This window comes from Dermochelys coriacea, chromosome 3 (genome assembly GCF_009764565.3).
Source record: "Dermochelys coriacea isolate rDerCor1 chromosome 3, rDerCor1.pri.v4, whole genome shotgun sequence".
NCBI classification, from domain to species: Eukaryota; Metazoa; Chordata; order Testudines; family Dermochelyidae; genus Dermochelys; species Dermochelys coriacea.
This window is the reverse complement of record NC_050070.1, coordinates 114,842,603-114,862,551: the sequence shown is the minus strand read 5'-3', so window position 1 is coordinate 114,862,551 and position 19,949 is coordinate 114,842,603. Positions and strand designations below refer to the sequence as shown.

At 39.3% G+C, this 19,949-nt stretch overlaps 1 protein-coding gene across 6 annotated transcripts in view; it reads left to right on the top strand.

Moving 5' to 3' along the window:
• Positions 1-19,949, top strand: part of KATNA1 (katanin catalytic subunit A1) — a 31,908-nt gene that overhangs the window by 4,746 nt on the left and 7,213 nt on the right. For 2 of the 6 annotated variants that reach the window (XM_038397957.2, XM_043511188.1), the window contains exons 2-8: positions 6,530-6,703; positions 7,478-7,632; positions 10,566-10,749; positions 12,252-12,373; positions 13,801-13,906; positions 17,293-17,451; positions 19,426-19,552. In XM_038397957.2, coding sequence (XP_038253885.1) covers positions 6,533-6,703; positions 7,478-7,632; positions 10,566-10,749; positions 12,252-12,373; positions 13,801-13,906; positions 17,293-17,451; positions 19,426-19,552 — 1,024 coding nt within the window. In that variant the 5' untranslated portion in view covers positions 6,530-6,532. Of the gene's footprint in view, positions 1-3,499; positions 3,624-4,798; positions 5,256-6,527; positions 6,704-7,477; positions 7,633-10,565; positions 10,750-12,251; positions 12,374-13,800; positions 13,907-17,292; positions 17,452-19,425; positions 19,553-19,949 lie in introns of those variants that run through there. The other 4 variants (XM_043511189.1, XM_043511190.1, XM_038397958.2 and 1 more) reach the window with 3 other exon arrangements.

The following is a 19,949-nucleotide window of genomic DNA, read 5'->3' as shown; positions in this document are numbered from 1 at the left end:
TTTAAGTGAGGTGAAACTTGAGGGGTACGCAAGACAAATCAGACTCCTGAAAGGGGTACAGTAGTCTGAAAGGTTGAGAGCCCCTGCTTTAGTCCAGGCTTTAGAAAAATAACCTTAAATTACATTAAAAGAATATTAAGGTTACAAAGCCAAGCGTTCGAAAATTAGGAAATATGAGAATTAAATGTTGCCTATGTACTCTTACTTTGTCTCCCTGTGTGTATGTATTATGATGATCTTTAATTATATAGTAATGTGCTATTTTTATATTACTCTGCCTCATTCAATGCATAGGATGGAACAGGCTCCATAGATCAATCAGGCTTATGTAGTGAAGGCAGTTGTCTGTAGGACACCTACCTTATTTTTGAGAATTTAGAAAGTGTGTAGTGAGTGAGTTTACAGCGAGAGAATGGTCCCATGACTAAGGGAATTAAATGCTACCCCAGAGAAATAGATTCTATCCCTGTATTTGCCACAGAGTTTCCATGTAAGGTGGAAAATCACTTAAAAGCAATTTTTCACAGCAGAGCAATACTCGTGTTCTTTACTTTCTAGGTGCTCAATATGAGATACTGGAGCCAGATTTTCAGAAATGCTGAGTGTTCACAGCTGCAACTGAAGTCAATGGGAGTAGTGCTTTGAACATGTATAGCACCGTAAAAATGCAAAGTATTCTGAAAAGTCAGGTTCGAGGTGTCTCAAGCTGGGCACCCAAAATTAGTGGACACTTTACTATTTCAGCTTTCATCTCTGTGTCTCACTTTGTCCTCTGTAAAATGTGGATAATACCATCTAATCTCACAGTGGCATTAAGAAAAATTAATTGTTAGTGAACCTCCCAAATACTTTGGTGAGAGCATCACAGAAATATTCATGAAGAAATTAAGCTTGTAGTCATGCAGGATTTGGATGATGTGTCCTCCACTTGTTGAATGTGGAAGAAAAAATAAATAGTGAATAACTCTCTTCATTGAATCAGGGTCCTGTGGAAAAATAGTATGTGATCATGTAATTAAAGACTACCATAATACATATGCACAGGGGGGCTTGTACAAACCTTAATTCTGGCACTTCCTAACTTTTAAGTGTTTGTCTTTTTGGTTTTTAAATGTAAAGTAATGAATGGTGCAGAGTATAGATTCTGACTCTGTGGGTGCTCTGGGGCTGGAGCACCCATGGAGAAAAATTAGTGGCTGCTCTACACCAACCAGCAGCCAAGCTCCCCTTACCCCCAGCCCCACCTCCTCCCCTGAGCACACAGCATCCCTGCTTCTCCACTTACCTCCCAGCTGTTTGGTGATGCTTAGGACTTTCCAGGAGGGAGGTGGAGGAGTGGGGATGTGGCATGCTCAGGGGAGGAGGTGGAGAAGGGGCAGGGACTTGGGGAAAGGGGGTGGGGTGAGGGCGGGGCCATGGGCGGAGGGGTGTAGAGCACCCATTGTGAACAGTGGAAGTCAGCGCCTATGGTGCAGAGAACATGCTTGGGAGTGTTATGTTCTTCCTGTGTCGTCATAACACAAGACCAAGAGGCTTTTCCCCTTTGCTATGTTCAGTTTCAGTGAAACGGAACATAGCAAATTCCAAACTTTTTAACATAATTAGGTTTGATAACTCGTTGCCACAGGATGTTAAAGCCAAGGATTTAGCAAAACTCAGAGAGACTGAATATTTATATGTGTAACAAGAATATCCAGAGTTTTCATAGTTAATGCTAATAAAAAGAGTATTGGAACTGAAATAAAACCTTACATTTCAGGTTTTGGGTGATCTTGGTTAGAGATTAGGATGAGACCTTCGTGGGGGGTCGAGGGCAGATTATCCCAGGTCTGCCTACTTTGTGGTCTTTTCCACCTTCCTCTGAAGCATCTGGTCCTGGCTACTGATGGAGACAGGATACTGACCTAGATGGGTCAGAGGTCTGATCCAGTATAGCAGTTTTACTTTGAATTTCAATACAAACTGTTTTTAAATCTCAGATTTGGGGGATTGTAAAAATGTATTGTCAATTACGATCCACTTTCTAAATAGTTATCTGTTGTTCTTGTTTAGCTTTTAGAAAAAAGTTTTAGAAATGGGATGGTGTTCAGATGTCAGAGAGGTCTTACTCACATATGGCTCTATTTCAGATGAGGTAGACAGCTGTTCTCTTCTGAGAACAAGACCAATCGAGGTGATGGGAAGGATTCTGTATGGTACCCATTTGTGTGCTTCTCATATTGACTCTGTCAGATAAATCCAGGCATGCTTGGGACTTAACTCAGTGACTTTAGCATCTAACAGTTTCCGGAAGTCAGTGCTTGTCTTCTTTTCTTATGGGATTAGGACATAAGGAGATGAGAGAAACTTTCTAAGTATATGAACAAGGTGACTCTGACAACTAACTTTTATTTTGTTTATATTATTCTGCACTACTAATAGGAAATTATGACAAATCTAGTGCTACGTCAAATTAAGAAACTAGCTGACACTTCACCTGCTGAAGTGAAGAAACAGATTGACAGAGCCAGAAGAGTACCCAGAAGTCACCTACTACAGGACAGGCCCAACAAAGAAAATAACAGAACGCCACTAGCCATCACCTTCAGCCCCCAACTAAAACCTCTCCAACGCATCATCAAGGATCTACAACCTATCCTGAAGGACGACCCATCACTCTCACAGATCTTGGGAGACAGGCCAGTCCTTGCTTACAGACAGCCCCCCAACCTGTCCAGCAACCACACACCACGCAACAGAACCACTAACCCAGGAACCTATCCTTGCAACAAAGCCCGTTGCCAACTCTGTCCACATATCTATTCAGGGGATACCATCATAGGGCCTAATCACATCAGCCACACTATCAGAGGCTCCTTCACCTGCGCATCTACCAATGTGATATATGCCATCATGTGCCAGCAATGCCCCTCTGCCATGTACATTGGTCAAACTGGACAGTCTCTACGTAAAAGAATGAATGGACACAAATCAGACGTCAAGAATTATAACATTCAAAAACCAGTCGGAGAACACTTCAATCTCTCCGGTCACTCGATTACAGACCTGAGAGTGGCTATCCTTCAACAAAAAAAAACTTCAAAAACAGACTCCAACGAGAGACTGCTGAATTGGAATTAATTTGCAAACTGGATACAATTAACTTAGGCTTGAATAGAGACTGGGAATGGATGAGTCATTACACAAAGTAAAACTATTTCCCCATGGTATTTCTCCCCCCCACCCGACCCCCCACTGTTTCTCAGACGTTCTTGTTAACTGCTGGAAATAGCCTACCTTGCTTGTCACCATGAAAGGTTTTCCTCCTTCCCCCACCCGCTGCTGGTGATGGCTCATCTTAAGTGATCACTCTCCTTACAGTGTGTATGATAAAACCCATTGTTTCATATTCTCTGTGTGTGTATATAAATCTCCCCACTGTATTTTCCACCAAATGCATCCGATGAAGTGAGCTGTAGCTGACGAAAGCTTATGCTCAAATAAATTTGTTAGTCTCTAAGGTGCCACAAGTACTCCTTTGCTAAAGTTTTTCACAAAAAGAACTTTGTCTAGTAGTTTTACAGAAGATGCTTTACCCTTGACTGATGTCCCATCTCTGAATCTGGAGCTGTGCCAATCCAAAGGTACTAACTATTGTGTAGCTATTTAAAAAAAAAAAAATCTTAGCAAGAACATATTTAAATATATCGGCAGCAACTGCAGCATCTTGAACACATTTGCTGCTGTTTTTCCAAAGTTTCTTAAATATTTGTTCTTCAGTTCCCTGTTTCCTTTGTAGATATTTAAGTCTTTGAATCCCTGGTCCAGGTCTTCATTTCCCTCTTTTCTATGCATTGAAGGATGCATGTTTTTCATTCCGCTGTTCTTTGTAGAGGCACTAGTTGCATATACTTTGTACCTAGACTCTTAACGCTGTACAAATGGGTGTGTTCACAGTACTTGGATCGTTCTTCCCACTAGAACCCTTCTTCCTTTCTATTTTCCTTAGTCCTATAATCAAATAAACTAGTCTAAGCAGCAGCTGTGATCCTTTAACATTTAAATTCCTTCTGAATGTTATCTGGTGAATTTTTGAAATCTTTACACCTTTTCAGTTTTGTGTTGTTCTGGGGAAGGTAGATACTTATAAAGAAAGACCTTTTGCTCAAAAAAAATGTGCTCCAGGGAGGATATGTTGTTTGAGTATTGGAGGTGCATTTTTGTACAGACCACATAGTGCTGCTTTCCCTCCCTTACCCTGCCTCCTTCACTAAATCTCAGGTCAGGTTATGTACTACAATCAGAATATGCTGGTTTCATTACGTTTCTCACTCAGAATCTTGCAGAGGGATCTACATGAGAAGTCAAGAAGGAAGGGAATAGCAGAGGAGAATAATTAGAATGCTCCCATAAGCCTCTCTTCTAAGGTGGAATGTTACTTTTGTTAAATACAGACAAGATGAGGAAACAATAGGAGATCCAGAACTACAGGAAGCAAGACTTAGAATTTCCATTTCCTGAGATAGTCCTGGAAAGCTAGACAATGTCCTTCAGTGTGTTCTGACATGTTAAAGATTTTGGCTGCATTTGGTTTCATCTTGTACCTTCTCAGTGGCCACTTCCTCCTGCTAGCTCTGTAATCTCTGCATGTGCAGGAAGAAGATAGAGGTATAAGGCTAGCACAGGTACTCCTGAGCTCTTGGAGCTTCCCTGTTTCTTCTCCCTGAAATGACCAGCATTGCCTTCCTCATTACATGCTCAGGCTCTGCAGATAGGCTACTAACAAAAGATTCCAGTAGGTGGGGAAGCACCTTTACTCTTGCCTGAAGTCTCCAGGGGTGGAAGGGCCCCTTATTTGACTTTTTTTAAATAGCAAATTCAGTGAAATAAAAAACCTATAGAGCTCATGTAATATTAATGATGCTGGAGTACCAGCAATAAAATCACTCACTTTAACCCTATGCACCCCTGTATTTGCATCCTAAACACAGAGTGCAGTAATATTTGTACAAAGTATGCATTGAGGTATCGTATGAAAGCTAATACTCTTGTAATTAATATAATTGTAAACTGCATGTCTAAACGTTATATGTGAAGTTATGAATTCTTTGCTGTTACTAGAACACATTTAAAACCAGACAGCCTCGCCTAGATAAAGATAATAAACAGGTCTGTCATAAACAAAGGAGTGTTCCCATAATAGCAGTAAACAAAGCTGTCGAACTGAACCATTGGGAGTTACCCTGATCCTGAACTTGAAAGATTGAGAATTATCAAGCTTCCTGCACTCCAGAGAGAGACAGGAGACTGAATCTCCAGCAGGCCTTTCTGACTTGTAAGACAAAGGCATTCCCTTTGGGGATATAAGGAATGGAGAGAGAATCCATCTTTATCTTTCACCTTAGGAGACAAAGAAACCAAGCAATTTGATCTCTGTGATGGGTCCTGGCTAAGCCTGCTAGCAAGGAGATTGTTGGGTGAAGAATCCATCTTGTACAAAAACTGTATCTTAATTGTATAAGTTTTAGACTTTTAGATGTTTTCACTTATTTGCTTATAAACATCTTTCTTCATCTCCTTTACTTGGTATCACTTAATCCATTCTATTTTGTAAATAAACATGTTGGCTTTTATTGTCCCGTGTTGGTGTCCCTAGCCTCTGTTTGCCAGAAGCTGGGAATGGGCAACGGGATGGATTACCTGTTCTGTTCATTCCCTTTGAAGCACTTGGCATTGGCCACTGTCAGAAATACTGGGCTAAATGGACTTTTGATCTGACCCAGTATGGCCGTTCTTATGTTCATTATAAATCAGTACTGTGCAAGTTCATTGAAGTGTGTGCTTCCAGAAAGCTAACAGGTTGGAATGTTTTTCTGTTTCTGTAAAGGCTGCAACCCTAACCCTTCTCTGTGAAAGTCCAATGAGAGGGACTGGTTCCCCAGTAGGACAGTTTTGGGGCTGGAAGGGTACTAAGGTCAGCATGCAAGGAGTATCCAGGCTAGCAAAGTCAGGGTGAGGCATGTGGGCTGCTGGTAGGCTATTGGGTCAGAGCTCTGGTCCAAAGCTGCACTGCCACAAGACAGCCAGGATTATAAGGCAGATGGTGACCTGAACCCCAAACCATCACACTCACTGCCTCCAGATCCCTTTACCTGAAGGGATGGGGGAAAAAGGTGGGGAAAAGTGTATTCGGTCATGGCTCCCAACGTCGTGTATCTCTGCACACTTGCATGTGTTCTTAACAGTAGGTTCTACACTGCATGATAACTCAACTTGTGTAATAAGTTTCACATACATCTGTGGTTATGGACAAGTGTAATTCATTTGTAATTTTATACTGACCAAATAGGTTTGGTTTTTGGTTTTTGTTTTTTTTTTTTTTTTCCTTCCAGTGAGACTCCTCTTAATGAATCTACTCCCAGCATCCCTACTAATCAATTAGATTAGTATAGATTAGAATATGTTTAATGATGTGGAAGATATTTCAGATATATGCTTTGACTTGTTCTCTTGTACTGAATTTTCAGTATAACTATTTAATTTTTTTCAGCTTATGTTGAGTATGAGTCTTGTTATGATTAGCGAGAATGTAAAACTGGCCCGTGAATATGCATTGCTGGGAAACTATGATTCTGCAATGGTCTACTACCAAGGAGTACTTGACCAAATGAATAAATACCTCTACTCTGTCAAAGATACATATCTGCAACAGAAATGGCAACAGGTGAGCAGTCCCGTTTTGCCAGTTAATATTTCAGTAGTAAAGTATTAAGCTAATATGACTGATTTAGTTCAATGTTGAATAAGAAATGTAAAAATATCTAAACTATTCCCTAGTAATTGTAATACCACTATATATTCTTATTTAAGGCTTCATTGGCTGATTTCTCTCTTTGTTGCCCCTGGCAGAGTAAGAAGTGAAGAACAACACTGAGTTAGTATTGTACTAACTTGCTTGCTAGTTTGACTTTTAACTGTGTCAATGAGTGCCCTGGTTACGCTTCAGTTTATTTAATTTAATTCTTATCACTCTTATTCCTATTGCAATATTTCAGTGGTGTGGTTTTGGCTGTCTAATACAGAGTGAGTTAAGACCACCATATTCATGTCCCTTGATGTAAAGCATTACCCTCCTAAGGGTAACCCAGTCTTTTTTCATTGTACTGATTTTTTTTCTTAAGACACTGAAATGAAAACCAGCAGCAGGTTCTATGGAGTTGGTATTAAACCCCTCTCTGTTCATTTATCTGACTGATTCTTCACAGTGTAAAATGTGTTAAGGCCAAAAAAAAAACCCTTCACAAATTTAATGTGTATTATTTCTTGTTCTGTAGCATAAGTAGTATTTTAAATTTATTGGTCTAATTTAAAGCATCAGAATTAAGATAGCTAGAGAAATCTTGTGGAATCCAGCAGAGTTCATTCACGTTGATTTTAGCATTCTCTGTTACAAATTTGTTAGTAATATGCTTTAATATACTTCATATTTTTGCATTAGGTTTGGCAGGAGATAAGCGTGGAAGCTAAGCATGTGAAGGATATAATGAAAACACTGGAAAGCTTTAAATTAGATTGCACTCCCTTGAAAGCAGCACAGCAAGAATTACCAGCTCGTGATGAAGTGTGGTCCTTGCCTGTGCCAGCTGAACGTAGGTAAGAAGAAAATTGGTAGGAGTAGATAACATGTAATTAAGTAAAAACATGCTCCAACTTCAATGAGAGTCTGCAGTTGGAGAATTCCTCCCTTTTTTAGGGCTAAGGTAAAAGGCTTGGAAACTCTGACATCTAAATAGCCAGATTCTGGGAAGGGAGTGAGATTTCTGGATCCTACTTCAGGATGTCATTTTATTTTTGTCTTTAATAGTCTGATAAATGTGAAGCATCAACCAACTTTCTAGCTGCAGGAAGAAAGTGTAGTATGAAAACATGAGTGTTTTGGAGGTTCCAAGGAAGCTGACTCTCTACTCTCCTCATCATTCCTGCAATGATTCTCATTGGAGAGGGAGAGGAAGGAGAGGGAGAAGTACCTGCTACTTTAGCACTTTCTACGGCCTCTCTTTTTTAGGGTCATCTTTTAGTTCATAACTCCTGGGCTTGCCTTTGCTGCTGCTAGTAGTTTTCCCAAGCAACAGCCTGAAATAGGTGTGATTTTTGACAGTTTTTGCTATTCAGTGTTCTGAGAGGTCAGTTTCAACATTACTAATCTTGGTAATTCCAATTTCAACAGCTTTGTTAAGGAGCAGAGGCATTGGAACTATGTCTGAAGATTAAAGAAAATATTTCAGTTCACATTTTTGGAAAGTTGCCTTTGCAACCAAAAAGGCTTGAAATGTAATTTATTTTTTTAAAAATGAAAGTTTAAAATCTGTAGAAATTGAAGACTTGGGCCCTGATCCCACAGCTGATACCTGTCCCCATGTAAAAACCTGTTGACTTCATTTGTACTTCCCCTGTGGTCCTAAAGATGGAATGGGCATTAGGAAAGTGTTTAATGTTGGTCAAGAAGTATGCGTAAACTTTTATATTAGAAGTGACTATTTTACTGGCCTTAGTCTTGGATAATGGTAGTACCCAAAATCCCCAATGAGGATTTGGGCCTTTTTGTGCTAGAACAGTCCCTGTGTTGAATATATATTCTGAAAGGCGAAACCACCAAATAGGAGGTGGAGAAAGGGTCAGTTGGTCAGAAGGTGGCAGATGTTCATCTTGGTTATTACTCTGCCGTCCTTTTAAAATAAAATTTAATAAACTAAACCAGAGAGTTCTATTTTTAATATTTAGCCCTGCCTGATCTATTTTTAAATTAACTCTAACCTTTTCTATTTATAATTTCTCTATTTAAATCTGCACATTTCATTTTTATTTTTTTAACCCTCAGGTTTTTTTACTTGTATTTAATCTCACCTGTCCTTTAAGCAGTTAAATACATTTCATTACTTTGCCCTCAGAATGCAGTACTTTGACTGCAACATAACAATTCTTTGATCTGATGCCAGAAATCTACCCTTCTGTCTCCTACCAGGCTTTAGTGACAATGAGCACAACTCACTTTGCAGGTGGAAAGAAAGTTGTCACCAGACTACTACTACTACTACTACTAGGGAGCAGGAAGGTTAGCTGCTGCTTAACATTGACCATATTAGCATGAATTTATGTAGGTTCTTCCATCTCTTGCCAACCACCACGCGTAGGAACCGTGGTGGAAAATGTGTTGCTATGGAAGCCAGAGAGCAGTTAAGCTTTATTAAGGCACAGAATCTCCCCAGAGATCTCCTAGGATACCCATGAGTTTTGTGGACTAGAGATCCCTTGCACATAACCTCAACAGGCCATTCAAGTCAAACTTCATGGAGTTTCCTCTTCCTTGTTTCTCAGAAATAATCCATAAGAAAACAGTTTGACTCTTAGGATTATAAATTGGAATTTTTCTGAAAGAGCAGGTGCAAAAATATTTGTATCAATAGGCATAACAGTCTTGCTGGTGCCAAAGAATATAAAATACAGACTAATGCTTTATGATATATACTAATTGTAGTTAAGAAATTGTGCGTCAACTGTATTTACAGAGGAGAGACCTTGAATTTAAAAAAATTCAGTGATATCCTCCATGCTTATTTGCATGCATGTTTCTAAAGGTTGTCCAAGAGTCTCAGGAAGAGTAGGAGAGACATCTAGTAGTTTCAATGAGAATTCTGAAGGTGGGAAACTTACACATTTTTAGAATAAATTGCATTCTCTTGGGTTAAGCTGGTCATATTGAGGAGGTTTTGGGAAGGGAGTGTGTGTGTGCAGGGTTAGAAAACAAAAGCTTAGTGGAGTTGCTGTCTTTTTGGAGGCTTAAGATGAGACTTGGATCCTGGTAAGGCAACTTCGTATTAAATCTTACCTTTTTATCAGTAACAAATTTTTTTAAATATTTTGCTTCTAAGAAACATGCATTAGTGCACTAGCATTTCATTTCTGGAGTCAGAATCTTATGGTCCTTGTGGTGTTCCAAAAAAAAGCTGCAGTTGTACATGTAGCTTTTTGTTATTAATTAAGGGCCTAAACAGAGAGGGGCAACGTTTGAAGTCCCCAAAACTCATTTCCCTCCTTGGTTTGCAAAGTCTGTGTAAGCCTTCTCCACTGGATTTTTTTGATTTGTACTGACCAGTGATCCAGCATTCATGAAAAGCTTTTTCATTCTGTTCAAGTGATAAGGAAGAATACTCTGTAAAGGGATTTCAGTTTCTGTTGGATCATAAGCATCTTTAGGACAGCCTTTATCTAAGTGGTGTGCATTACCAAGAGCATTGGTACTTAACATATTATAAATGCATTAAGCTTTTGGTGTAGGTAGGCTAAGTATAGACAGAGGATGAAGTGAGTTTGAAAAATTTGAAATCTCAGTGACTTTATTTTAAAATAAGTCCTGTTTTTTGAGCTTAGCTTTTATATTGGCAACTTGTAATATTGGTGGCATCGTAAAATTAAATAGGTAAGAGAGTATTTATCTTGGGCAATTCATAGTTAAGATTTGATGAGGTTTGGTAAAGGTCACCATAGACTTTAAATTTAAACCTTTTGTATATGTTATGACCAATCAGACCTTCTCCAGGAGCCAGAAAACGTCAGTCTGTTCAGTGCAATGATTGCAGAGGTCACAATAACCGTGTAAGTGCAGCCGTCAGAGGCCCTCACCGGCCCGCCTCTCGAAATCCTAATGATAAAGGGAAAGCAGTCCGTGGCCGAGAAAGGAAGGATCAGCAGAATAAAGGAAGAGAGGAAAAGGTAAACTTGTGGATCATTTCATGAAGTTTAGATTTTTGTGGTTTCATTGCATCCTTATGTTAGGGGATAGGGAGATGACTAGTGCAGAAGACGTTATCTTTGACCAAACTTAACACTCGTATAGTGCTTCTGATATTTAAAACACTATATACAAGCATGAAACCTCAGAACATATCTGTAAGGTGTTTAATGGATTAAGATGAACATTGAAGGACAGCATAATTGGCTGAAGGCCGCACAGATTAATTAGCAGAGCCAAGGCTTAGAATTTGCCAGTTGCTGACCTCAAATCCTGTACACATTCCTCTAGACGATATTGCCTCTTTGTAAAGCCCTTCTTGCTGTGTAACTCAGACCTTGTACAAGAGTTCATTGGAAATTCTTGGACATGGCTGTTTACAAGAAATACAAAATTGTATTACTTCAGTCCTCGTTTCAGTAACTGATTCAAATTTTGAGAGTCAGAGTGAATTACTTTTTTATATACCACTCTTGCAGACAACAGTGGGAGGCTGTTGCCTTGTATCTTTCAAAACCTCTGGAAGCAAAATTTCTCAGGATTCAATTAACTCTTAAGGGAGATCTTAAACCTCTCATTCAGAAGGTCAGCCTGATCTCAGCTAGTTACATTTCTCTTTCTTTAAAAACAAACTAGCAATATATCTGGATTCAATCTAAGAACAACCTATTCTTTCACTCAGAACTAGGAACCTTTAATGGTCAGAACTGTGCAATTCCCAGAAGGACAGTGTCAGATAATAATAACCTGATAATGGCTGAAATAAGAGATCACATTCAACAAGTAAAATCCATCTTTGACATAGCTTTCTGAAATAAACCAATGTCTTTACCAAGCCAACCTATTAATGTCCACAGAATTGATGGATAGAATCCAGGGTTTACTTCAGTTTCTGTAATCTCTAAAAGTGCTTCGATATAGGGGTGTTATGCATAATATAAACTGCCTAGTTAGAACTAGACACCTGGAAATGAAATAGCATGTATGCCATACTGTATATCTTTGTAAATTAAACAGTTAGCTTGGGAGTTAGGCAGGTAGGCAGGTTCAGTGCTTTATACAAGTGATAGTATCAAATCCTACTCCCATTGATTTCAGTGCGAGTCTTGCAGCTGATTTTAGTAAGAGCAGGATTAACCCTAATAAGTAATATGCTACATTGAATCTTTAGAAAGAAAGGAAAAAAAATGTTGCCTCTGTGCCTTCAGTGGGCTTTGCTATTGGTGAATTGTTAATGAAAAGTTTTCTTAACCAAGTCAGTTTGAGATAGATATTTATTTATTAGTAAAGGCACTTTGAAAGCATCACAGGGGCAGAATATTTATGCAGGGATTCAGAGCTGGATGGAATCCCTTTTACCCCCAGAATTCCAGCCTTTGGAGCCACTGTTGGATCTACCCAGGAGAAGGCAATATATAATACTGAAGTACAGCCTCTCATGAATTCAGACTATTACATGTATCAATTTTATTTTTTAACATAGAACAAGTCGTCATCTGATGTTTCAGAATCTGAGCCAAAAAAGTTTGATGGTACTGGGTATGATAAAGACTTAGTAGAGGCTTTGGAAAAAGATATAATTTCTCAAAATCCCAATGTTCGATGGTAAGTTTGAGTAAAATTAAGCTTGTATCCAGGTGGTGGTTTTTCTGTTATAAAGTGGAAGCTATCTTTTTGGGATTAAGGTTTTAACACATTAAATAATTACAGCTACATTGTTTTTTCTGTATTAAAGTAAGTTTGCTTGCTTGCATGTTTCTCAAAAAGAAAAGGAGTACCCGTGGCACCTTAGAGACTAACAAATTTATTAGAGCATAAGCTTTCGTGAGCTACAGCTCACTTCATCGGATGCATTTGGTGGAAAAAAAAATTTGGTGGTTTTTTTTCCACAAAATGCATCCGATGAAGTGAGCTGTAGCTCACGAAAGCTTATGCTCTAATAAATTTGTTAGTCTCTAAGGTGCCACGGGTACTCCTTTTCTTTTTGCGAATACAGACTAACACGGCTGCTACTCTGAAACTTGCATGTTTCTAGCACTCTATTTTTTAATTACATGAAAATTGGTGGAAAACTTCTCCAAATCAGTCTTATAGCCCAGTGTCTGAGCTGCTCATGCATGAGGCACTGTTTCAGTATATGTAAGATTATATTGGGTCTGCCAGTGTCTTTTGGCAAGGCTTTCTGCTGTATAGGTCTATGCTAGCAAAAGGACTTGTCACTAATGGTCCACCTGAATTGGTGCTGAAAATAGTGCAACCTCTAGTGGAAAGACGGTCATTTTTCAGCATTTACAGAAAGTGTTGAAACCTAGTCTCAAACAAGAAGGGAAGCATAGTTGCCTTGAATATGTTGATCAGAATATCACAAGATTAGGTTTCTTGGGCTGTCAAAGTCCTTAATGGGAGAACTACAGAACAGGTAGTGGTAACACACAAGCTTCCCCTAAACTGCCTTAACCAGTGTTCTTCCTCCCTGACTGCATGGAAAGGCTGAGGGCACAAGTGAGAACATTGAAATTAAACTATGTCTCTTCAGTTATTGGCACCTCTGTGGAGATTACAATTGAAGAATTGATGAGAGAATTTGCCCACTAGTAGTATGATTACAGTAAAGCTGGAAAGTATAATTTCCAGCTTGAGGAGAAATACCCATGCTGCTCTGATCAAGCTAGTGTGCTAAAAATAGAAGTATAGCCGCTGCAGCACAAGCGGCAGGAGGGGCTAATTGCCCCAGATATGTACCTATGGTCTTGGATGGGATAGTACTCCAGGTGTCTAGTCCCTCCTGTTGATCATGCAGCTTTGGCTACACTTCTGTTTTTAATATGCTGCAGGTTTGTGTACCTGAGCTGGAAATTGCCTCTTCCAGCTCCAGTGCAGATATTCCCTAGAAACAGAACTAGACCAACTCATTCATATAGGCTACTAAATAGCTATTAATGGTAATGAAAGTGTTTACATCTTGAATTGAGCAGTGATCAGGCATGTCCCTGTCATAAAGTGTTAAACAACGTTCTTTTTTTCTCTATCAGGGATGATATAGCTGATTTAGTTGACGCCAAAAAATTGCTCAAAGAAGCTGTAGTCTTACCAATGTGGATGCCAGAATTCTTTAAGGGAATTAGAAGACCGTGGAAGGTAAGAAATTGCTGATTCTTAGCATGCAGTGTAATTCTAAGACCTGTCTGAAGTGAGGCACCTGAGCTCACAAATGTTCTGTGTATAGTATATCTACCCATCTTTAACCAAAACTTTTAAGGCAACTGTGTGTCATTTGAATACAAATGAAGTTAGTGTAGGCTAAAACATATTATACTGACGTGTGCATTCTGTTAGTATTCAAGAAAGTAATATAACTTCACTACTTTAGTTTTGAATAGAATCCTAGAAATGTAGGACCGGAAGGGACCTTGACAGGTCATCTAGTCTAGTCCCCTGCACTAAGGCAGGACAAAGTATTATGTGATCACCTTGACAGGTGTTTGTCCAGCCTTTTCTTAAAAAAACCTTACATGACAGCAATTCCACAACCTCCCTACGTAATTTTGTTCCAGTGCTTAACTACCCTTAAAGTTAGGAAGTTTTTCCTAATGTCTATCCTAAATCTTCCTCACTGCAATTTAAGCCCATTGCTTCTTGTCTTGTCCTGTCCTCGGTGGTTAAGGAGAAAATTTATCATCCACCTTTTTATAACAGTCTTCAAGTACATAAAAGATTGCTACGTCTCCCCTCAGTCTTCCGCAGACTAAACAAACCAATTTTTTTCAGTCTTTCCTCATAAAATGTGTTTTCTAGACCTTTGATCATTTTTGTTGCTTTCCTGTGGACTTTCTGAAATTTGTTCACATCTTTCCTGAAGTGTTCTGCTCAGAGCTGGACACGGTACTCCAGTTGAACCCTTATCAGTGCAGAGTAGAATGAAAGAATTACTTCTTGCGCCTTGGTTACAACACTTCTGCTAATACGTCTCAGAATTACGTTCACTTTTTTTGCAACAGTATTATTGTGATCCACTGTAACTTCCAGATCCTTTTCTGCAGTACTCCTTCATAGGCAGTCATTTCCCAATTTGTATGTGCGCAACTGACTCTTCCTTCCTGCATGGAGTACTTTGCATTTGTCCTTACTGAATTTCATCCTATTTCATTTAGACCATTTCTCCAGTTTGTCCAGATCATTTTGAATTTTAATCTGGTCTTTCAAAGCACTTGCAACCCCTTCCAGCTTGGTATCATCCACAAACTTTAAGTGTACTCTGTGCCACTATCCAAATTATTTCTGAAGATACTGAATAGAACCAGGACAGATCTCTATGAGGTGCCACTATATATGGCCTTCCAGCTCGATTGTGAACCATTGATAACTACTCTGAGTGTGGTTTTTCACCTTATAGTAGATTTGTCTTCTAGGCTATATTTCTCTAGTTCAGAGGTGTTCAAACAGTTTGGCATGCCCCCAGGGCAGTGTGGAGGAACTCTTATGGGGGCGAGTGGTGACGCCAGGCAGCTCATGCCAGCCCCCACAGGGGTGGGAAGGGAGTGCCACTTCCAGCTCCAACTCGCCTCAGTGGGCCACCCAGCCTGTGGGACGGTATCAACATCTCTGCCCATTTCCACTTCTGGCAGATTCTGAGCCCAGCTCTGGCTCCGTCCCCAGAGACCATTGCATTTGCCTTCCCCAACCCTGAAAACCCAAGTGGGGAGGGGCAGAGGGCCAGGTATTGGCCCTGTCATAGCGGTGCATCCTGGCTATAAGGTAGAAGCAACCTGCTTCTGAGAGAGCCTTGGCTGTGCCATTGGTAAGTATCTGTGTATTTGAAACTTACCGGTGTAGGTAATTTAATTAAAGTTGTGTTAAGGTCTCTGTTAGGTTTATAAATAGGCTATCAAACATACTTTTGCATGTGTCTATATTTGTCTGAGTTGCAGGGGTGCAACCAAAATGTAACTCAAAGAAGGGGGGCTCAGCTCAAAGTTTGCAAATCACTGCTCTAGTTTATTTATGTCATGTGAAGGTCATGAGACAATATCAAAAGCTTTACTAAAGTCAAAATGTACTATCGCATCTACTGCTTTCTCCCTATCCAAAAGACTTGTTAATCTGTCAAAGGAGGACACTAGGTTGGTTTGAAATGATTTGTTCTTGACAAATCTCTATTGACTGTTTACCATCTTATTTTCTTCTAGGTGATTACAAATTGATGGTTTGATTATTTGCTCCATTATCTTTCTGATTACTGAAGTTAAGCTGAATAGTCTATAATTCCCTGGGTTGCCTTTATAATTCTTTTTATAGATAGATACCTAATTTGCCGTTCCAGTCCTTAAGTATCTCTCCCGTCCTCCACAAATTCTCAAAGATAATTGCTAATAGCTCAGATGTCTTCAGCCAGTTCCTTAAGAATTCTAGGATCTATTTCATCAGGCCCTAATCACTTGTTCTTTTCCTGTTTGAGCCTCAGATCCGACCCCATTTACACTGATGTTCTCTGTTAGTTGTCCAATCACTGCTAACTTTTTTTTGGTGAAAACTGAAACAAAAGAGGTATTTAATTAACACTTCGGCCATTGCTGCGTTCTCTGTTTTTGTCCCCCCTTTTCCCCTCCCACTCTTCATTTAGTAAGGGGCCTACCCTGTCCCTCATTGTTGTCTTGCTTCCCATGAATTTGTAAAATGCTTTCTTATTACCCTTTATATCCCTAGCTAGTTCAATCTCATTTTGTGCCTTGGCCTTTCTAATTTTGTGTGTGTGTGTGTGTGTGTGTGTGTGTACACATTCAAACCTTGTAATTTGACCTAGTCTCCACTTTTGGTATGACTCTTTTGTTTCAGGTCATTGAAGATCTCTTAATTAAACAAGGTGGCCTCTTACCACACTTCCTATCTTTTCTAAGCATCGGGGTAGCTTGCTCTTGTGCCCTTAACGTCTCTTAAAAAAACTGCCAACTCTCCTGAACTTCTTTTCCGTTAGCTGTGTTTTCCATGGAATCTTTCCTAACAACTCCCTGAGTTTGCTAAAGTCGGCCTTCTTGAGTGCATTGTCTTTATTCTGCTGCTTTCCCTCCTACCATTCCTTCGAATCATGAATGCCATAATTTCATAATCACTTTCAACCAAGCTGCCTTCCACATTCAAATTCTCAACTCGTTCCTCCCTGTTTGTTGGAATCAGTCAGAATAGCCTCTCTCCCATTTGCTTTCTCCACCTTCTGTAATAAAAGTGGTCTCCAATGCATTTGAAGAACTTGTTGGATAATTTGTGCCCTGTTGTCTTACTTTCCCAACAGATGTCTGGGTAGTTGAAATCACCACCAAGCCCTGCGTTTTGGATGATTTTGTTAGTTTAAAAAAAAGCCTCATCCACCTTCTCTTCCTGGTTCAGAAATGTAATTAAGCAAAAGTTTGTATTAAATAGTCTAACACTGAGGCTGTCAAACAGTTTCTTAGGCTATGACTGTTGCAGTGGGTTTTCACTAGCCTTAACAGATTTTGGTACATCACTTTGGACTGTCTCTTTTCAAATAGGGTGTGCTGATGGTTGGTCCACCTGGTACTGGAAAGACTCTCCTTGCAAAAGCTGTAGCTACTGAATGCAAAACAACATTTTTCAACATCTCTTCATCAACACTTACTTCAAAATACAGAGGAGAATCTGAGAAACTTGTCCGCCTGCTGTTTGAAATGGTGACTAACAACTCTAAAAGGAATAGTGGGTTGTAATTCTGTTCCCAGAGTAGTGAAACCTACGCAAGATACAGTATGGCAGTAGGCCTCCAAGCTAAAGCCTTACTAGTTATATTGAAGTTTGAGACCCTCAGTTTTTAGTGTGTGTATAAATATGCACACAGGTATTATTCATAGAAAACCACTTGTAAAAATTGACAGAATGGTCCTGCTTAGTGTTTGTGCTCATATCTCAGGTTGAATTAAAGCTTAAGCGCTTTCAGCCAAACTTATGGCCACAGTTCCTGGATTCATGTGACTGCATCAGAATCTCCAGTTTCATTTTAATAAAAGGTTGCTATTCGTCATGGTTTTAAGAAAAACTGTGAATAGTGTAACCAATGTAGTGATGTCTGCCTGAGTCAGCAAGCAGTCCGAAACAATAGCTCAATGGTGGAAGGAGGGGTTTGGCATATTGTGATGTAGATAAACCTTCAGTAACGTGGGAAAGGTATACTTGTATAAGATAATGTGAATTTAACTCATTATAGTTGTACCACAATACTCCCCATCTGGATATGCTGATTCTAGTTTAAGAGCTTTTTTCTGGTTTAGCTTATGCCTCTTTGAAAATGGTTTAAAATAGGCTGAAAAAAGCCACTCTTATTCCAGAATAAGTGCCTACACAGGGAGTTTAAATCACTAGTTATACAAACATAAAGGGTGAAACTTCCCAAGTAGACATACCCAATCAAGGCCTGCTTATGCCTACTAATAATGTGATACACTAAAATAAACATTTTCAGTCTGAGACACTATTTGGTCTGTGCTTTCTACAAATAGACTTTACAGGCTGACTTGATACAACTCCTTGAAGACAAAACTACTAAAATTCAAAACCTTGCTCTGCGACTTTAGATCCCAATTAAGTAGATTAGATATGGTCAAACAATCATCCACCACATAAAATGTGTAGTGTTCCCTTTTAGCGGAATAACACAAATTTTAATCTTCAGTTCAAATCATATCATGTGGTTAAGACTCAGTAGTCTACAGAGCATGTGACGCTTGAAATTAATGGAATAATGGACTCAGTAAAGGCTTTTCTACATTGCCAAGTTCAAATGCAGTGCATTCTGGGGTGAACAGTCTTGCAAAATGTGGTTATTGTTACCTCAGTTCTACAAACAAATCCTATCACATTGCTATGGGAACTTCAGGTTTGATTTTATTGAAGTTGTCCACATTATACATGGTAAAGGCATTAAAGTTAATGCCATATACAGCAACAGAAAATATTATGTATGCACAAAGCAATATGTTGTTGCTATGGGACAATAACTTTGAATTTCCTGGGTGTTTTTCTCTCTGCCTTTTATCGAATCTCAAGGTCTGGCTAGGATTAGCATGCGACTGCCATGCTTCTTGGAAATGTGCCACAGTAATTAGTGTGGATGAATCAGTTGGTGGCATTCACCCCTTGTTGTAATATTGAACTGATTATCCCAACATGGCTGATTTAGGGAGATTTGACATTGGTTTTATTAAAGATCCCATAACATGTTACAGGTGTTAACTTTAGTGTCCTGGTCAGATACTACCTTCGATAATTACTGTGCCTATTTAAATTACATTCTGGGGTGCATGTTGAGCTGGATGTGACGTTCATTTCCATGGTAAATTATTGTATAGTGTTGCTGCAGGCTGTTAAATAGCTGGCATGTAATACTCTAAGGGTTACTACACTTGAGTAGGGTAATGTTCTGCTTTTATATCATTGCTACTGAAAGTATAATTATTTATGGTATATATGTTTGAAGGGTGGAGGTAAGGGAGAAGAGATGTTGGCTATTTATTCCTATTGTGTTGAATCACCAAAGCCAAGATAGCACAGCAGTGCTTATAGGCAGCTCTAGGAGACGTGACAATTCCAAAGAATAAGATTAAATAAAGCTTATGATAAACTGATGCAATTTCAGTTTCTGATTTCTCTAGGCTCGATTTTATGCACCAACAACTATATTTATTGATGAGATAGACTCTATCTGTAGTCGCAGAGGAACCTCGGAGGAGCATGAAGCCAGCCGACGGGTAAAAGCAGAACTACTGGTTCAGATGGATGGTAAATGAATTTAATCATTGTTGATGGTTCTGGGTTATGGGGAAAAAATAAAAGGATTTAATTTTATTCTTTTAGGCACAAGAACTTAATTATGCTGTTTTTTAAAAAGGCAGATTAAAACGATAAACACAAACGTTACTCGAACTTGCAAGACGCTACAAATATACTGAGCTTATCTACACTACCTTATCTACTCCCACAAACACTCTTCAGTATCTGAATCTCAACTTCGTATTGTAACTTCAGAATAATTGAGCTTCCTCAAAGGTGTGGAATCATTGAGCTCCTTGTCAGTCATGACTCTTTTTATATAACCCTATACTTCCCACAAGTGATTTCCCCCCCCCCCCCCTTCCAGCCTACCCCTTCCCCTTTGGTAGTCCAATAAAGTAGAGCA